General features: G+C 41.2%; 1 protein-coding gene across 1 annotated transcript in view; it reads right to left on the reverse strand.

The window, feature by feature from the left end:
- Window positions 1-13,734, reverse strand: part of SETX (senataxin) — a 58,646-nt gene extending 44,912 nt beyond the window's left edge. Inside the window, exons 1-7 of the mRNA XM_074331549.1 lie at window positions 13,471-13,734; window positions 12,446-12,542; window positions 7,034-7,217; window positions 5,836-6,046; window positions 3,842-3,951; window positions 2,366-2,585; window positions 1,470-1,589 (exon numbers count right to left, since the gene is read on the reverse strand). Of these exons, the coding sequence (XP_074187650.1) occupies window positions 1,470-1,589; window positions 2,366-2,585; window positions 3,842-3,951; window positions 5,836-6,046; window positions 7,034-7,210 (838 nt within the window). The 5' untranslated portion in view covers window positions 7,211-7,217; window positions 12,446-12,542; window positions 13,471-13,734. The remainder of the gene's footprint in view (window positions 1-1,469; window positions 1,590-2,365; window positions 2,586-3,841; window positions 3,952-5,835; window positions 6,047-7,033; window positions 7,218-12,445; window positions 12,543-13,470) is intronic.
- Window positions 13,735-18,029: the final 4,295 nt, after the last annotated feature.

Genomic DNA, 18,029 nt, shown 5'->3' on the forward strand with positions numbered 1-18,029 from the left:
CCTCTATTGTTTCCTTCCAGCTTTAGCTGTCACACTTCCGTAATCATTCCCTACCTATAGCAAAAACAGAGGGCTGGCTTTTTCCCAGATGAGAACCAGAATGCCTTCACTATTAGTACCACCAATCAAAATCCTATCTATCCTTCAAGCACAGCTCAAAAGCTTCCTCCGACATCAAACATTCCCAGCAATATAATCTCCAGTACTCCTCTGAGGTAAGTGCCTTAACTCTGTTACTGTAATGCTATTTAGTCACCCTAGAACTTTCTGCTTCCTTTTCCTCAAGGCTTTTAGACTCTGCTTTTTTATCATACAGTCATTCGTGGAGACCTTCTCATATACTTTCTTAGCCTCTACTGCAGCTGACACACCACATTATGTCTGGTAAGCTCTCAAATTAAGGAAAAATGCCATCAGTTAGGTGAAGACAATTAAGAAAGGTTTCTTAAAGACGTAATTCAAATTCTGAAGGTTAGGGGAGCTGGGTTAACAGAGGGAACCAAATGTTTTGTGCAAGGCACACAGAAAGAAATGAACAATTTATGTAGTAAATGCTGGTAAACTAATTAGTAATAACCTGAATCAGGAATAATCTAGCAAGAAAATACATGCCACCAGAAAGAACAACATTTTCTTATCTTAGAATCTCCCACAAGAGTTTATATCCATACTGCAGTTGCCTAAAGAAAAGTCAAAGTGGGAAAAAGTATATTCATTGTTTTCATAGGATCTGACATGCTTGGTGTTCACTGATTCATTCCCTCATAAAAAAGATTAGAAACACTTAAGCATAATTCCTCCCTTATCAGCTTGACACAACCACGAGCAAAAGAAAGTTGGAAGCCTAATAACCAACACGACTACAAGTTTTAGGCCCTATTTTCTAGCCTAGCCGAGCAGCACTATCCAAGAGGACTCGCCATGACGATGGGAATGTTCCTAATCTGCACTGTCTAATCTAGAAGCCACCAGGCACAGGTGGTGACTGAGCTCGTGAAGAACTAAAAAATGTAGCTGTTTATTTGATTTGATTTTAGTTAATTTCAACAAATAGCCACGTTTGGCTAGCAGTCACCGGGTTGGACAGTGAAACCAGAAAGAAATGAAAAACCAGGAAAAAGGGTGACGGTAGGACAAGGGAGGCTTTCTCCACAATTTTCACTGCCAGGTCTTCAGAAATTTATCTCCTGTAGGTTCTAGTCTTGATTCTATCACTAACTAGATGTTTCAACACGTAACTGTAAGTTGACTTCTAGGGCTTCAGCTTCTCCTCTTTTATAAAAGTAAAGTGTTAAATTAAACTCTAAAGTTCCCTTCCAATTTAGAATTCTGAACCTGTGACCTAAACCATAAAATGTTCATTGTTCTTTTCTCCACACCATATACCCAACTCTTGCAGGGACATCAGTATCTTAAAAATGCATCATCATCACAGTATTCAAAAGCATTCAGCAAATAAAGTTCATTACCATCCGATTGCTTCTCCATGGTGTGAAGGATTAGCTGCATAAAATCATTCTCTTTGTCTGAGCCCAACAACAGTGACTCCATGGCTTGCTCTTCAAGAATGGTGAGCAACATGCAAATACCTGGAAGATCAGTTACAGTTTTCTTGAATTGATTTAAGTCACACCATCCTAATACCTTCTCTGGTTGAGTTGATACAAGAATAACAAGGCAGAAAGATGAAGCAAAACAGTCTCCAGTTCCTTCAACAGTTAACTGATGTTTTCATATACAACTGCTCCTAAGTAACAAGACTTCAGACTGATTTGAGAATGAAAAGGGAACATGATATGAACTTAGTTAGAAAACAGTTTCTAAGATAACTACCACACAATTTATACTTCATCAAACCTAAGACGGCTTCAATTTTAAGATCACCACATCTCAAGTACCAATCGCTGCCAAATGACACCCGGCTGTAAGACTTAGAATCAATCAAGTAGGGTGGATTTATTTTGAGGCAGTGCAGAACTTGCTGAAAACCAAAGTTCGTATCTCTTTCTATCAGGAAATACTTCACAGATGGGAAAAGAGGGATTAAACCTCTTTTTTAAATAGATCAAACCCTATTAAAACCAACTGTTCTTTTAATATTTTGTTACATTGAATACTGCTTTAAATAAAAGATCTATTTGCCATACTTGAAAACGTACCTCTTACACAGATGGTTTCTAGGATAAATAATGTTTAAAAACAGTATGTGTAATGGTTCTGTCAATTTAATGACAGAAGAGCTGGAAACTATGAAATCCTGTATTTAGCAAATTTTCAAAAGATTACCAAAAGAGATCAATTCCTTTGCAGGATACTCCTAACTATAGGAAAATACTAATAATACTTGTGTAGGGACAATACTCACCTAACCAATAGTTTTTGTAGTTTGTAGCATCATACATGTGTGAGGGCAGAAGAATCAGTTTACCCTTCTCAAGGACAGAAGAAGTATAAATGTCTGGACTTTCTAAAAGTCCCAACTCAATGACTTTGAAAAGGCAAGTCAAAACCTCCTGTAAGTCATAATAATCATCTCTGTCCACTTTTCCCAAGCCTTTTGCGGTTAAGATGGCCCAACGCCGAACCTAAAAGCATAACACACTCATTACTTCATTCAACAAACAATTATTGACATACAGCAAAAACCTAGTTAAGAAAATACGGTTCCCTACAGATTTTAAAAGACATACAATACTAATTAATGCAATATGTGGACCTTATCTGACCCAGATTTAAATTAGCTCACCCTAAGAAGGCGTTTATGAGATAATCATTTCCATTCATCTAAACACTGACTAGAAACATGACATTAAAAAAGTATTATTTTAGGTGTGGTGATAGTACTGTTTTGTTTAAAAAGTCCTTATCAACTTCCAGTCAAGATGACAGAGCAGGTAAATGCTGTGCTCGCCCCACTCTCATGACCACATCAAAATTACAACTAAATTACAGAGCCACCCTTGAGGAGTATCTGAAAACTAGCTCAACAGAACTCCTGTAACTAAGGATATAAAACAGGAGCCACACCCAGACTGCAAAAGTAAGTAAATCAATAAATCAATAAATCAGTCGAGCAAGCCAGCACTTATCTTCTAGAGACACATATTTTATAGATGAAATGCTCTGGTGTCTCAGATTTGCTCTAACTAATCCAAAAGGGGAGCAGAATATTGACCATGTATTACTGATAATCGATGAAGCTCAGTGATGAATATATGGGGGTTCATTATATCATTTTACTTTTTTATGTTTGTAATTTTCCATCATAGGAAATTTGAAAAAGGAAAAGAAGGACCCTCAAAGGAGAAACCCATGCAACCAGCGCAAGGTCAGGTTCCAGCCCTCCGGTGCTGCTCTCTGCTTCTGCTCCTGCCTACTGTTCCGATTCTCACGTCCCTCTTCATTTCTAGCACCTAGGAACTCAATTCCCTCCCCACCCCTCACTCCCCTCCCCACCCACACTTTTAAAAATCTCATCTATTAGCAAAATAATTTTTTCAAGTATTTTAACTAGTATTTCCACATGCTTGGAGTGGGGCAGGCGGGCAATGAAAACAAGAGACCTGCCCTTCATTGCTTCAGGTTAACATACTGAGAGAAGTTCAAATTATCCCCTCATTTGTCTTTTAAATAGAAGCATCACCTGTCAGAAGTCTTCCCTTACCCCCTTGGATCTCTTCCTTCTTTGATCCCACAGCACCCTCTACTTAACTGCAGTAATTTTACAAAGAGAGAAGAATTTTGACAAACTTTTTAAACAAAATACACACCCAAACCTTCCCCGATAGCTCACTGTATGTGCAAAAATAAAATACGTCCTTCCGTTGCCTACCACACTTACCATTTCATTGGGATGGACCAGAAACAAATAGACCCCGGGATGTTTCTCAAACACCTGGAAGGAGCAATTGGCCTGTTCCATCCGACAAAGGGCTTCAACACACAACTCATCTACACAGAAGAAACACCGCAGGAAACACGAGGTGAATATCACCGCTTATCAAGAGTCCCTAAGCCTGGCTCCTTCAGAGGTTTTGTAAGTAAATGAAAACTGGTTCCTTTTTTTTTAAGTGAGGCATAAACTGCCAGTAGTGTACATGTAGGAACAGTATTTACCTATCTGCAAGACTGTTTGGTCACAATGTGGCTCCTATGAATTATTCTGACTTTACTAGTATATACATCTCTGTTTTACTCTCGGCATGAGTATCTCCATAAGGTATCTTACAAGTGGTTACAGGTCCAATTCCATTAGCACTTTACATTTTGATTCACGTGGACTTTATTTGGTACTGAGGTGATAAAGAAAGTCCACAGCTATTTTGTCCTACGCTCATTTACTGAATAATCCACTTCCCCCACTGGTTTGAAATGCCACCATCATCAAACACTAAATTCTCCAAATACATCTGGTTTACTACTGAACTCTCTACACTGTTCCACTAGACTATCTATGCCAGCACCGTTCTAATTCCTGTTGTTTTATGCAAATTTCTTCATTCCTTTTTCAAAAATGTCTTGAATAGACTCAGACATTTACCCTATCAGCTGAATCAATTTTAGTTTTTCAAGCTTCAAAGAATATTGTTAGTGACAGTGGTTGGCTTTGGGGAGGAGGGGTAACGACTAGAAAAACATGAGGGGGACTCCTGGGGTGTTGATATCATTTCATTACCAGGGTGGTGGCTACAGAAGTGTGTTTAGTTTCAGAAAAATCATCAAGCTTATATGCTTTTCTGGCTATAGTATTCTTTAGCAAATGTTTGAAAAAATGACTTGTTAAAATTTTAAAATCTAATTATTTTTAACTTATTTAGAGAGAATTATTTAATCAAATCTTTAGGTCAACTTGACAATTTACTGAAAATATAGAGGATAGAGACACACATTAAATAACATCACAAGAAAGCAATCAGAAAAATCCCCAGAAAAGTTCATTATTCTATAGAGCAACCATATAGTCTCAATAAGTCAGTTAAGGGGGGAAAAATGTGTTACGTATAAATACACTGTTTTGGATTAAAAGAGCTGTAAGAAATATGAACCAAATGCAATGTATGATCCTTGATTTGACTCTAATTTAAACAAACCAGTCAAAAACTGTCTTTTCTAATTACTGGGAAAATGCTAATATGGGCGAGATATTAGATGCCTTACAGGTATTGTTAGATTTGACAGAGCAGGAAAATGTTTTTTAAGAGATTCACATTGAGAAACACAAATATAAATGACCAAAATCTAGGCAGCCCTTAAAAGGCCATGCCATAGTGAGGAATGAAAAGTACTGCAGACCAGCAATTCTCAACCAGAGGTGGCCTGTGCCTTTCCCCAGCCCTGCCCCCAACTCCCAAGGGACACCTGGCAATGTCTGGAGAAATGTGTGGTTTTCACAACTAGGGTGGGGGTAGAGCAGGGTGCTAGGGCACCTAGTGGACAGAGACCAGGGATGCTGGTAACCATCCTACGATGGATAGCACCGCCCCCACAACACAGAACCAACCAGTCTAAAATGTCCCAGTGCCCAAGTTGAGAAACTCTGCTATAGACAAATGACAAGAATGAAAATTAACTGAATAGACAGATAAATCAATATGTGATAAAGCAAATATAGCAAGATGTCAGCAACTGTAGAATCTATGTGGTGGGTACATGGCGCTCACTACATAACGTGCTGTTCATGTTTAGAGACTTTGATAACAAAATGTCGGGAGAAATATTATTAGGTATCCTAATTATATGTTTAACAAACAGATTTTCAATACAGATAAACCTAAATTCTTACGATTCTTGAAACAATAAAACTGATATAACGTGCAGAACACCCAAGATACTCACTAACACGCTCATGCAAAAGCAGATAAGGATATTTCAGCATTTCAAGCAGAGGAACGCGAAGCTTATTTTCAAAGTCTTGGCCGGTCGAGTCAAACAGCGGCTCCTCTCCATTGATGTCCACTATGTATAACTCATCGTCATCTTCAATTTCTGCCCTCATGGACTTTTCAAAGTGATTTATGAGACGTAAGGTTTCTAATTCCCATAAAATCTACAGGAAGAGAAAAACGGGCAGTGTGCTTTTTATCTTATTATCCTTTTCCTAAGTACAAAAATTCAGAAATTTAAAAAAGTACTAGACAGCACATATTAGAGTGATGTGAAGGGAACAGTCACTAAGCATGGCCCCTCTCATGCTACATGAACATGATGAGTCCACAGAGCATGAGATGTGGGGTTTTGCTACAAATATCAACACCCCTAACTATACTCTATTAAAAAGAAAATGAGAAGCAGGAGCTTCTTTATCAAATGCACGAGCTAGGCCAGCTGTGTCCCTCCTTTGTGTCTCAGTCGTAGGTACCTACCTTACAATGTCAGCTTTAGCGTGAAGACACTGTTAGCTTCATAACTATGAAACTTTGTGAATGCAAAAATCTTCTCAACAGGTTCGTAACCCATCATTCCCTCCTTTCTAGACTGTACATATCTTTATGGTCTGTGTTCTCTTCGTCAAATATAATAAACCAAATATTCAAAGTCACGTACTTAAAATGGCACCTTTTTGTTTCACTTTGGCTACTGTGACTGGAAAATATACTAGCCCTTAGAGGTTTGTACCATTTAATGGTTCCAAAGGACCCATTAAAAGATGAAGAGGAAAAAAAAAAAACCTATCAAGCAATAAAACAATAATCCAAGCCACTCAGACACAGGGATGTAACACTGTCAAATATACTGACATAAAAACATGAGCCAAAAAACAGAAACCCCATCCATCACTTCATTTCCTAAAATTGTTTGATATCAAAATGACTAATAGTACGAGGTCATAAAATTCTGCTTTAGATTTCAATTCAATTCCATCAGTCAATGAGTACTCACTTAGCACCTACTATATACCAGGCAACAAATTAAGTACTAGAAGTGTATTCAAAGTTTAAATTATCCGTTTCTTGAATGCTTCCCACCGAGTTCAAATGTATTCTCTTCCTAGTTATCAAGCTCTGAAAAATATTACCCATCCAATGCGAATTACCTCGTGTAAAAATGGCAATTCATCCCTTGCTTTGTGGTATTCAGTCACACACTCCAAGCAGTAGCAGAGGTCTTCATCAGCTGTTTGAAATTCATTGGGCTGGGTCCTGGACGCATAGAGCTTTAGGAACTCAATGGTGGAAACACCACCCGGCGTACACCAACAACACGTGCTCATTCTGTACCTGTATCCAGAAAAGACGACAAAGACGAAAGAAAGAAAACAAAACAATACTTCAGGCCTATTCTCTGTGAACAATGGGTGCACTTCCTACTAATAACCCTCACCCTCAACTTAAAATGTGCCTCCACCACATCCAGAACCATCTGCTAGCCAGCTTGTCAATTACTGCCTAAACGCAAATCTGAGCCTGCTCTTAACAACGGTACCATGTGAAAAGTATAACGAAATGAAAGCATTTTGTTAGTTTCAAACATAAGGCAATACACACTTGTGCAATGTAATATTAACGGAAAATACACTGGGATAGAATTATCAGTGTTTCCAAAGGACAGATTTTGGGGTGTTCTAATGATATACCAAAGGAGAGTCAAAAGCTCAGGAAACCTTTCACATTCCCAGAGGCCATGTTCCCGAAATCCCTGGAAACACAGAAATTCCTAAATACTAATCCATGCCAGTAATGAAAACTCAGAGAGGGATTTCCCCTTGCTTAGAAGTACATATACAATGAATTTCATATACATGAATTTGTCAGAGTGAACTGCTGCCTAAGGCTCACTGCTCAGCAATACACTGTAACAGCTACAAATGTTAACCTACTGCTACCAAGTCTGATACAGTTTTTTACTGTCTCCAACTTTTTGTTTTCTAATACCACCAGAGCCTCCACCATGCAAACTCAAGTGAAAAGGTTAAGATTCAATCATTTTCCAAATCCTAGCAGTCTCGAGGAGGGCAAAGTAGCAAGGTGGTACCAGGAAGTCCCAAAACCAAATGTGTCAAAGATGTGAATGAGAATACATGAGGCAGGTTTATCAGAACTGCAGATGGCATGACACAGAGAGGACTAGCAAATAGGATGGAAGCCAAAATCCAAGGCGATCTCCAACTCTAATGAGGTGTAATGAAAATAAGATGTTGTATTTTTATCCCTAAAATGCATATAAAAGCAAAACAAGATGCTCATTGTCAGTAAGCAGCATATTGTGGCTAAACAAAAAGCAAATGTTTGCATTAAAATAAACAAGTAAATGACAGCGGGAGACCAAGAGGGAGGAGTTGGGGCAGGGAAAATACAAGGTGAGCCTGGAGCATTTTACAGAGCCAGAAAGCCCTCGAAACAGAAAAGGATGGGGGCAAGTCAAAGGGACACAGGAGCCAGCCTGATAAAGAGCTCCCAACGGCCAAAGCTCAAACACTCTGAACAAAATAGATGTGATACTGGATGATAACCCACAGTATAAAGTAAATATACATGAATCCATACTGGTATAAATAAACGACTGAATGAATAAACCCATGTGGGAGAAGGGGCAAATCTTCCTTATAGAAGAATTCCAAATAATACATATCAATACTCCCCAGCCCAGGGGGCAGCACTTAATCCCACCCCATCTTGAGTGTGGGCCAGACCTGGTGCATTCCCTCCAAAGAAGAGCACGGAAAGGGAAAACAATAATTTTACAGGCGACAACTGGCAAACACAACCTTAACCAAATGATCAAGGTTAACATAACCAGTGTTGTCATGCTGATAATATAATCCTGACATAACGTGCTGAGGAAGCCACTTCCCCTCTGCAGTATGCTTCTCCAAAATCTGTAACACCCAGTCTACTAATGAGAAAAACTTCACACAAACCCAAAGCAGGTATTATCTAAACAGCTATCAGCCAATGTGAAACAAGAAGGAAGAAAACCACACACAAAAGGAATTGGAGCAAGTGTTATCTTGCGAAACTAAGGATTTATTGGGAATTGGGCCAGGAAATTATCTGACAAACCTCATCCTGAGAAACCTGACCTTAACTATTAAAATAGACTAACGGAAAAAAAAAAAAGGCACAAACCCAAGTGTTGACCCAACTAAGTTCACTTCATAAACTAGAAGGACCTAACCCATGCATTCTCATACAGGGATGACATCTTCTTCAAAGAGATGAAACTGCCTAAGTAAGACGTGAAAAAATCCTACTCTCTTTATGTATAAAGCCCTGATATACATACAGTACATAGAGAGGTATGTAATATGTTACTAGTACTAAAATTCATGGGAAATTCATTGTAAAAAATGTCTAAAATGTTTCCCTTCAGGGAGGGAGAAGGGACAATAAAAGGTGAAGAAACATGACCCAAATCACAGAATATTTGGGTATGCAAACTTGGCAGTAAGGTTTCTGAATGCAGATCACCCTAAAATTCAGGGTGCGTAATCTCTGCTAATGACATCTTGACAGAAATTGTATTTTACTGCTGAAGCTATTGTGGCATAATGCCAGTTCTTTAAAATAAACTGATTTTTTGGAAAAAATTCCTTATTTTCTTCTCACACCCATGACTAAAGAATTATATATAAATGCATAACGGTAATCAAATACATGTATTTGTCTCATGAATTGACTTTTATAAATTTATCAAATATTGTGTACTTTCTTCATGCTCCTAAAAGAATTCAGCGCAGCTTTCAACATTAAATTATGACATATAGAAAAGGACATTTAAAAAGATTACAAAAGTGAGAGCAATCCAAACTTCCTTAGAAAAATTTAATTTCACTGAGTCCTAAATTAGGAGCTTCCTGAAAAGCAGAGCAAAAAGGTAACATGATGAGGTACATAGCTGTCATCCGAAAAACAAAAACTATGAGTTCAGCTGGAGAGCCCTGACCTTTCCTGACACTAATTCTTATTCAATTACATTTGCCTACCTTGTCCAAGGCTGCTGCAAACCAGGGACTACCAAGTAACATGGTAGTAGTTACTAGCAGTTATTGCAGAATGTAAAATTATTTTATTCAAAGAAGAAATGTCTTATACCTAAAAGGCCAATACTGTAAGACCAGGAAGCTAAAAGTCTGCAGAGCCATTTTTTTCCAATGATGTAATTTACTGTGGGGGGTGAGCTCAGATCTAGGAATAGAAAGTGAAACTTACTCGATTTTTCAAACATCAATTGTTTTGAGCTTGATCTGGCAAGTAACAGACTGCAGTCAATTGGAACTCTAAAAAATGGACTGAAGTACAAATCGTAACTTGAAAGTATTCAACATCTTAACAGAGCAATTAGCCAAAGAAATCTTCCATTAAGAAAATCAGTCTGCTTTTTATTTCACTCACTCTGGGAGATAGCCTACTTCCACCGTCCAAAACGCAGGACTAAATTTTCTCACAGATGGGAGGTACTGCCACCTAACAGATAAGCCCCAGGGAATCGAGAAACAAAGAGAACTGTACTACAGGGCACATCAACCACAGAAACACGTTCCTCTGATTCCTCTCAAGTGGCCATAATGTGTGTGGTGTGTCCCAAAATCTAAAATCATCACTGGCTTGACAGCTAAGCCCAACGAATTCTAAATAGGGTATACTGTAATTTTTCTTTTTAGGGAAAATTGTTGGTAGATGTCTGTGAATCCTGTATGTTTTTGCACAACTCAGTTCTTCTGGTGAAATTAGTTTTGCTAATTTCATCAGATTTTAATTGCTTGGAACCATTACTGGACCATAGATGGGGTGTCTAGGGGATCCTCAGGCTGCAGGACAGAAATAAGAACCACTCCCCAAGCACCAAAATGAGCTGGTTTTACTAATGCCGACCATGTACAAGGGAGCTGATGTGTCAGTAACACAAGGATGCTTCATCAGAGGTACAGCTGTAACTTTCAGTAGGCTTACAATGGCGACATCTTTTCTCAGTATTAGCTAGCCAGAAAGTTCAAATAACCATCACTTTCCTCTATCCTTCCCAGCTAAACTTCTTGAAAAAGTAATCTAGATTCACTTCTTCAGCTCCTGTGCACTCCAGTTTCCACCCTTACATTTCACTGAATGTGTTCACAAAAGTCCTTAATAATCTCTGTATTAATAAATCCAATAGGTTCTTTACTGGACTCCTTCAAAGTATATGGAAGTGCTGACCATGTATTCCTTAACTAAGACAACACACCATTCTCCTTTAGGTTCCTCTACTCAATCACCTTTGTAATCACCTCTTCCTTTTTTCACCCTCTAAATATCAAAGTTTCCAAAGGCTTGTCCTCAGGACTCCAACCTCTTCACTCAACAGCCTCTTTCTGGGTGATCCAATTCAAACCAGTGCTTCAACTACTACTGACACTGAGGCTTCCCACAGACTGAGAATGTAGGTAAAACTTGTAATGCAATGCTTAACTATTTTTCAGCTACTCAATAAATGACAGCCCAGCCTAGACTTCCACAAAAACATATCCAACTGTACACTCAATCTCTCCTCACCTGGTAGGCGCCTCAAAGGAAACACAATTAAGTCCTTCCCTTCGTTACGGTATTTTCTGCACCCATGGCACGGTCACCCCTTCAGTTTTCAAACCAGTAATCGAGGAATTATCCTATACTCTCCTTCTCCCTTAGCCCCCCATCTCTCCGAGTTTCACAGTCTACTTCCTCGATTACCTCTGTACTTTATTCTCAAGTGAGCTGCCACTGCCTTACTTGAATAATTTTCATTGTTTGTATAGATTACAGATGAAACCCACATGAAACTCTTCTGCCTCTTTTTGATCTGCCACCAATTCTTCCTCCAAAATGCTGCCAAAGGGCAAAGAAAAAACTGGACTTCAAAAGCACAAATGACTCCTCCAGTCAGGGATAAAATTCACTTTTGAGCTCACCCCCCAAGCCCTCCATGATCTGGCTTCAGCATCATCTCTTGCCATGCCCCTCACGCGCTTCCTAAAATGCTTCCCTGGCACTCCCTGCCTCTATGGAAGCTCTGCCGTCTGCCTTGAACACCCACCCTACCCTTCCTACTTCTGCCTGGCCCTTAACCATGAAGGTGCATTAAACTCACCAAAGAAACCAAACAAAGAAAAAAAGTGAGACACTACTGCTAAAATTCAGATTCAATTTTTTTTATAAGAACCCCAGCAGTGATTCTGATAAAAAGCTAGATTTGGGAACTACCCATATGCAGCCCATCCGAGTGTCATCATGTATGGGGGCTTGTCTGACCCATCCTCTCCCTTCCAGTCTGTCTCTATCATCCCAGGACTCTGTATATGTTTCCACCATTGCACTTACCATGCTGGGCTGGGCTGCTTATGTATTTCCCAGCCCTAGCACCTACCTGCTCCATCCTCAGCGATTCTGAAACGGTTGGGCAAGGATCTGTTTTATGCATCATTTTTACTCCAGTGATTGAAAAAAATGTCTTAAAATGTTTGTTTAAAACAAATTACCTGGCTAATACTTACAGAGAAGTGATCCTCTTAGTGGATTCCCGGGTTTATTTGTGAATGGGTGAGGATTTGCATTCATATGTACCCAGACTCTGGCCCCAAAAGAACATTTCTGAAATAAGAAAGAAACTGATGAAGTGGTTTTTATACTCCATCGCATCTGAGTTTGCCATCAATGCTATTAAGTAGAGCCAAATGTTACCATTTGATGAAAAAGCTCACGCTTACAGAGAGTAGATAACTTGCCTGCCGGCACACAAAAAAGAAGAAACGGCGCAACTGGGATTCAGACTCGACAGGGACGACTAGTTCCCAAGGGAACGGCCCCACTCAGGCGCTTCGTCACAACTTCCCCAAACGAGCAAACGCAGGTAAAATCAGCCCTACGGTCGTCAGGCAGTGAACTCATCTGTCACTTTTAACGGCAAACTCTTCCTCCTAACCGTGGGGTTCTCTTCCTTTCAAGCCCCGTGCCCGGTTCCTTCCGGACCGTGGCAGCCTTTGCCTTTGGCAACTCGTCGCTCCTGGAAGGCGGGGAGGGCGGACAAAGCCCCTTTGGCTGGTTGTCAGGGCTCCATTACCTTCAGGTGGAGCAGGAGGGCTCAGGTGGCCATTGCGGAGAAACACCCTCTCCGAAGGGAGAGACCCCGGGGCAGGAAGAGGGAAGGGGCGTCGAGAGGTCGAAGACTTTCTACAGCGAGACCCCCCCCCCCCACACACACACACTCACCCCCAAACACTACGCAGTGCCCAGACCACAAATAGCTCACACGACACCGCAGTGTAGACCAGCAGGCAGGAGAAGGGGGTCCCAGCGCCCGGGACCGGGTGGAGGCACCGGAGAACTGCCCACCGGACGGGACGCGGAAAGCCCCGCCGGCCGCGCTGCGACCCTCCAACCCTCCAGCGGAAAGCGGCCGAGCTCGCGCCGCCCCTCCCCCCCCCGCCCGGACCTCACGCGCCGCGACGGTTACTCCACGCAGCCGCGCGAGCGCTCACGCCCGCCGGGCCGACGGCCTCCAGCGCCCTGCTCTCCTTACCTAAATGGGCCTCGCGTCGGCCACTAGCCCACCTCCACGCCTCCGCTCAACAGCCGGCCACAAGCGAAAGTGCGGGTCCGCACCCCGCCAGCCAACCCAAGGGCGCCGCGAGCGCCGGCCCCGCCCCCAGCGCGCCTCCGGCCCTCCGCAGGCCCCGCCCCAGCCGCCCAGTTCTTGTTTTGGTGCGCCGAGGGGCGGGGCGTGGGAAGAGCGGCACCCTCGCCCCGCCGGGAGGCCGCGGCCGAGAGGCCGAACGCTGCCATCATTTCCGGGCTGCCGGGCCCGACCAATCAGGAGCGCCCGCGCGATGAGAGGGTGGGGTTTGCCGCCGAGGCGTGAACGCGGCCCCGCCCAGGACTTCCTTCTGGTGGGGCCCGCTCCCCCACGTGTCTATCTCGGGTGACTTAGGCGCCTACCTTGTGTTTTCCGTCCGGTCCTTGTCTGTTTTCAGGGCCTCAGGTGTCTCACGAGGCTGTCTCACGGACTGCGAAGGAATATCTTTTTCCCTTTATATATCCTTTAAAGACCTAAAATATATGTAATCAACATGTAATTGGAAGAATATAATTTGTATCAAAGGGATACATTATTGTAAAGAAAAGCAATACAGAAGATAACAGTAAAACTATCATTGGAGACAGCCTACCAATTTTTTTTAACACCTACTACTAACTTTGATGATGAAGCATCACCACTAGTTTTGACACTTCTAATCTAATAGAGAAGGCAGAAAAACAGAGTAATTCGTAGTATTGATCAGTGCCCTAACGGAAAGAAGAGGTGAAATGGGCGGATCCAGACCGGTTGGTCAGCGAAGGTCTTACCCAGGAGAACCTCAACCGAGGAATGAGGAGCAAGCAAGGAAGGGTGGGTGTAGGGCTCTGGTGCGGGAACGTTCCATCCCAGGAAGGGTGCGTGGCCGATTGGGCAGTTGGGTGACCGTTATGGTAATTTAACGATCCCGGGCTTGCAGTTAGGGCAGTTAGAGCAGTTGGAGCACGAGGCGAAAGCCGTTAGTCCACTCCTCGCTTCTAGATTTTTCTACCCTGTGAAATAGGCCCGATTCAAACTGTTTAAATAAAGCTACGAAACTGAAACTTAATTGCATTATAAATTGTATATGTACCCTTTAAAAATAATATTGTTATGTAATAGTTTTTAATATAAAGATCTGGATGGATGTTGAAAACACAATTTTTAAAGAGAGATAAACAAGATGGCAAAAATCACCTGAATTTCTATTTTCCTGAAATAACCATTTTTGTGTATATCCTTGAAGAGTTGATTATGTTTTAATTAAAGTAGATATGAAAATAGATATTAAAATGCCAAGCTACTCCCTATAGTGTAAGAAACAGAATATTGCCCTGAATACTGAACAAAGGAATTTCTCCATTAGACACAGTAGCTTTGGCTAGGGACACGTTTTAACTTCCTATAAAAATCGGAAAAAAGTGAAATTTTAGGTTGAAAATCTTTTAATACTTAACAAAAGATTTGTCTTTATAACAACGTGGTCGTAAAATATGACTTTTGATATTTTTAAGGAGGAAAGTGCCCACTAAAGTCTTAATTTCATCTTGCTTTGAGCCCTCTGTGGGTCTTTCCTTATACTTTTACCAAATTTGGTCTTAATCTGTAAGCAATGTATTAAGTTTTGCATGCTTTTAAACTTTATGAAATTATACTGAACACATTTTTCTTCAAGTTGCTTTTTACATTCACCATTATGTCCCAAGTTTGATCCGAGGTAGTATAGTCAAGTCCAAAGCTTACACAATACGAAGGGTGTTCTTAAAATTTTCACACTAAAAATTTATAAATACAAAATTGGGAATAAAATTAATATTTATTTGGAATGAATGGCACAAATTACAATTTTTTTTTTAATGGACAAAAGCACAAATATAAAAAAATCCAGAAAAAATAACCGAAATATTTAAGCTGCAAACACAATTCTGTAAAAGTTATGTGTTTCGGCTTCATAAATTTTAATTACCTCAACAATGAGGTTGAAGATCGTTTTCTGTACAGACAACACCAAGATAATTCAGTCTTTTCCCTAGCAAGTTTGATTACATTTTATTAAGAGTTTATAAAAGTTTCTTTCAAATTAATGATTTCATTTGATATCATGTTAAAATTTTAGGATTACCAAATTAAAGAAAATTGAGATCAAGCTTTTTCTCACATATGAGCTATAACATGGAGAGATTGAACCTAAAGACTACGAATTGGTGACACCTTATTACAAGGTTGTCATAGATTTTGCCATTTTTAGATCCATATTGTGAGTTTTATATGTCAGTATTTTATGTAAAAATTTCAGTGCTTTTTCCAGTTTGATCATGTGACTCATTTATCATCATTACTTGGATTATCAACTATCCAAAAATGTATTACTCATTATTTCTATTTGAAATGGATCTCTTTTAATGAATTACAGAATGTTTAAATAACTTATCTTGATTTCATCATCATTCATCCTCCCTTTTTTCTCACTACATCATGAAAGGGCAGAAGAGGGGTACGGGAAGACTGAATGTATAAAACAGCTGATGTGGAGAAAAGAAAAGCAAGCTTACTAGAGACTTAAAGTAGGATCCTTTGGTAATATTGTGAGTCCAGTTGAGGTTTACAATCATCAAAGTGAAACCAGCCAGCTCAGTCGTGTGATTTTCTTCTAGGAATATTCAGGTACAGGTAGGAGGCAGATGGAAGGGCTCACCCATGTTTGGGGTCTTGAACTGGGAAGTACCACAAAGGGAGAGAGTGAACTGCTGAGGGTGTCCAGGGATTATAATCATGGAGCTCTGTGGCAGCTTGGATAGGCTAAGGCTGGCTATGGACTGATATGACAGACTGTTTGACGAGGCCGAAGAATTGTGACTATGGTGTGGATTTCAGGGAATGCTGTTCAGAGAGTGTTGCATTGTGTAGCCTTCGAGAAAACAGCACCAAATCTGTACCGTTCACGCTTGCATCTTTAGTCTCCAACACTACCCGGCTCACTGCGTGTGGTCAAAGATGCTTGTTGAACTGAGAGTAGGGGTGTGACCAGAATCATGTCTTGGTGTGGTTACGAGGCTCATTTTTTTTAACCTCCTCTCTGCTGCAGAGTCCTGGGCCTCTTTGTTGGGTAATGAAGTTTACGAGTGAAGAAACATGCTTATCGAAAAGTGCAAAATGACCGTGAACTGAAATAGTGCAGTCAAGCCTGTTGGAAAATAATTTTGTTTCTTGGTTTTGTTTCTTGTGAGATAAGTATTCTTTTTTGCTCTTTACCTTGTTCACTTCCTGTGTCTCTTCCTCTTCCACTTCCTCCCAAATACAGACACTGAGGTTCTTACTCTGTCTTTTTCTTGCTCTAAACGGGGGTTGTCCATTTCACGGCTTCACCTCTCGTCTGCAGGGAGCCGACAGACAAATCCACACGTTTTAGCGTGGTGTTTCTTCTGGCTACCCTCCTCATAGCAGACTGGGGGTACACGTGCCCCGTCAGTGCAGCAGTCTGTATAGCCCAAACCAAACCCAGGCTCCCCTTACAACTTCTCCTCTCCTGGACCTGCGTCTGACATAACCAATCTACTCTGCACTTTTTTTCCTTCCAAACTCCTGGATTCTTAGATGTAAAAAGGGTGTTTGGTCAAGATTTGTATGGTATACTTTTTTTTTTCACCCATGGGGGGGGGGCGTGTGGGAGATACAGTGAGAAAAAGTGATAAAAATCAAACTTTTACAAAATACACAAGTTTTGGGGGTAAAATTCATAGTATAGGTGACCACCCACCGTCATCTTCATTTGTGGTTTGATTCCTCAGTCCATTCACCTCTTCTGCTGCTAAGGGGACCCTGATTTTCTTTTGGGGTATTTATCCTCTCAGCCATTCAAGGGATGCTGAGCTAAATCTGAGAGGAGCCCAAATTGGATGAAGCCAATCCTATCTTCGTGGCTACAGCAATGGTTCAGAGTTAGGCACAGGCTCTAATCTGGGCGTTAGGAGCAAAACCCAGGGCTTAAGCAAGAACAATGGAATGGGCAGACCCTTTTCTCCCACTGAATGGGGAACAGGACTGCTGAGACATGTGGCTGTATGAAGGGCCCTGTGGTCACACAGCAGCCTAGCCGCCTGTCCCCTCCAATCTTTCCTTAGGGAAAGAAGACTGCGGGACTGTCCCTCTTTGCGGTTGAGTTCATTTATCCTAAGTCTCTATATTTGGTCCTTGTAAACAGGGTCTGCAGTCAAAGACGAGTAAGTTTCCTCATGGGAGGAACGACTTAAGCCAGACGGGACCCCATTGGGACCCCCATGAGTTAACACAATAAAAGTCAGGAGGCAGCCATACCCCTCCTCACCATTATGGGAAGCTGCTGATGCAGCCCCAGTTGTTGTCCTGCACCCTGCTGTGCAAAGGACCTATTAGAGCGATAAGATATCGCTCTTCCTGCTTAGCTCATGGGATGGTTTTACCTTGTGAGACTTGCTCCCCCAGGGGGTTGTACACACACCCACCTTAGTCGCCTGGGGACAATGTGCATCGGTTGCTTTGGGACAAAT

The sequence above is a fragment of the Rhinolophus sinicus genome, linkage group LG04 (genome assembly GCF_036562045.2).
Source record: "Rhinolophus sinicus isolate RSC01 linkage group LG04, ASM3656204v1, whole genome shotgun sequence".
NCBI classification, from domain to species: domain Eukaryota; kingdom Metazoa; phylum Chordata; class Mammalia; order Chiroptera; family Rhinolophidae; genus Rhinolophus; species Rhinolophus sinicus.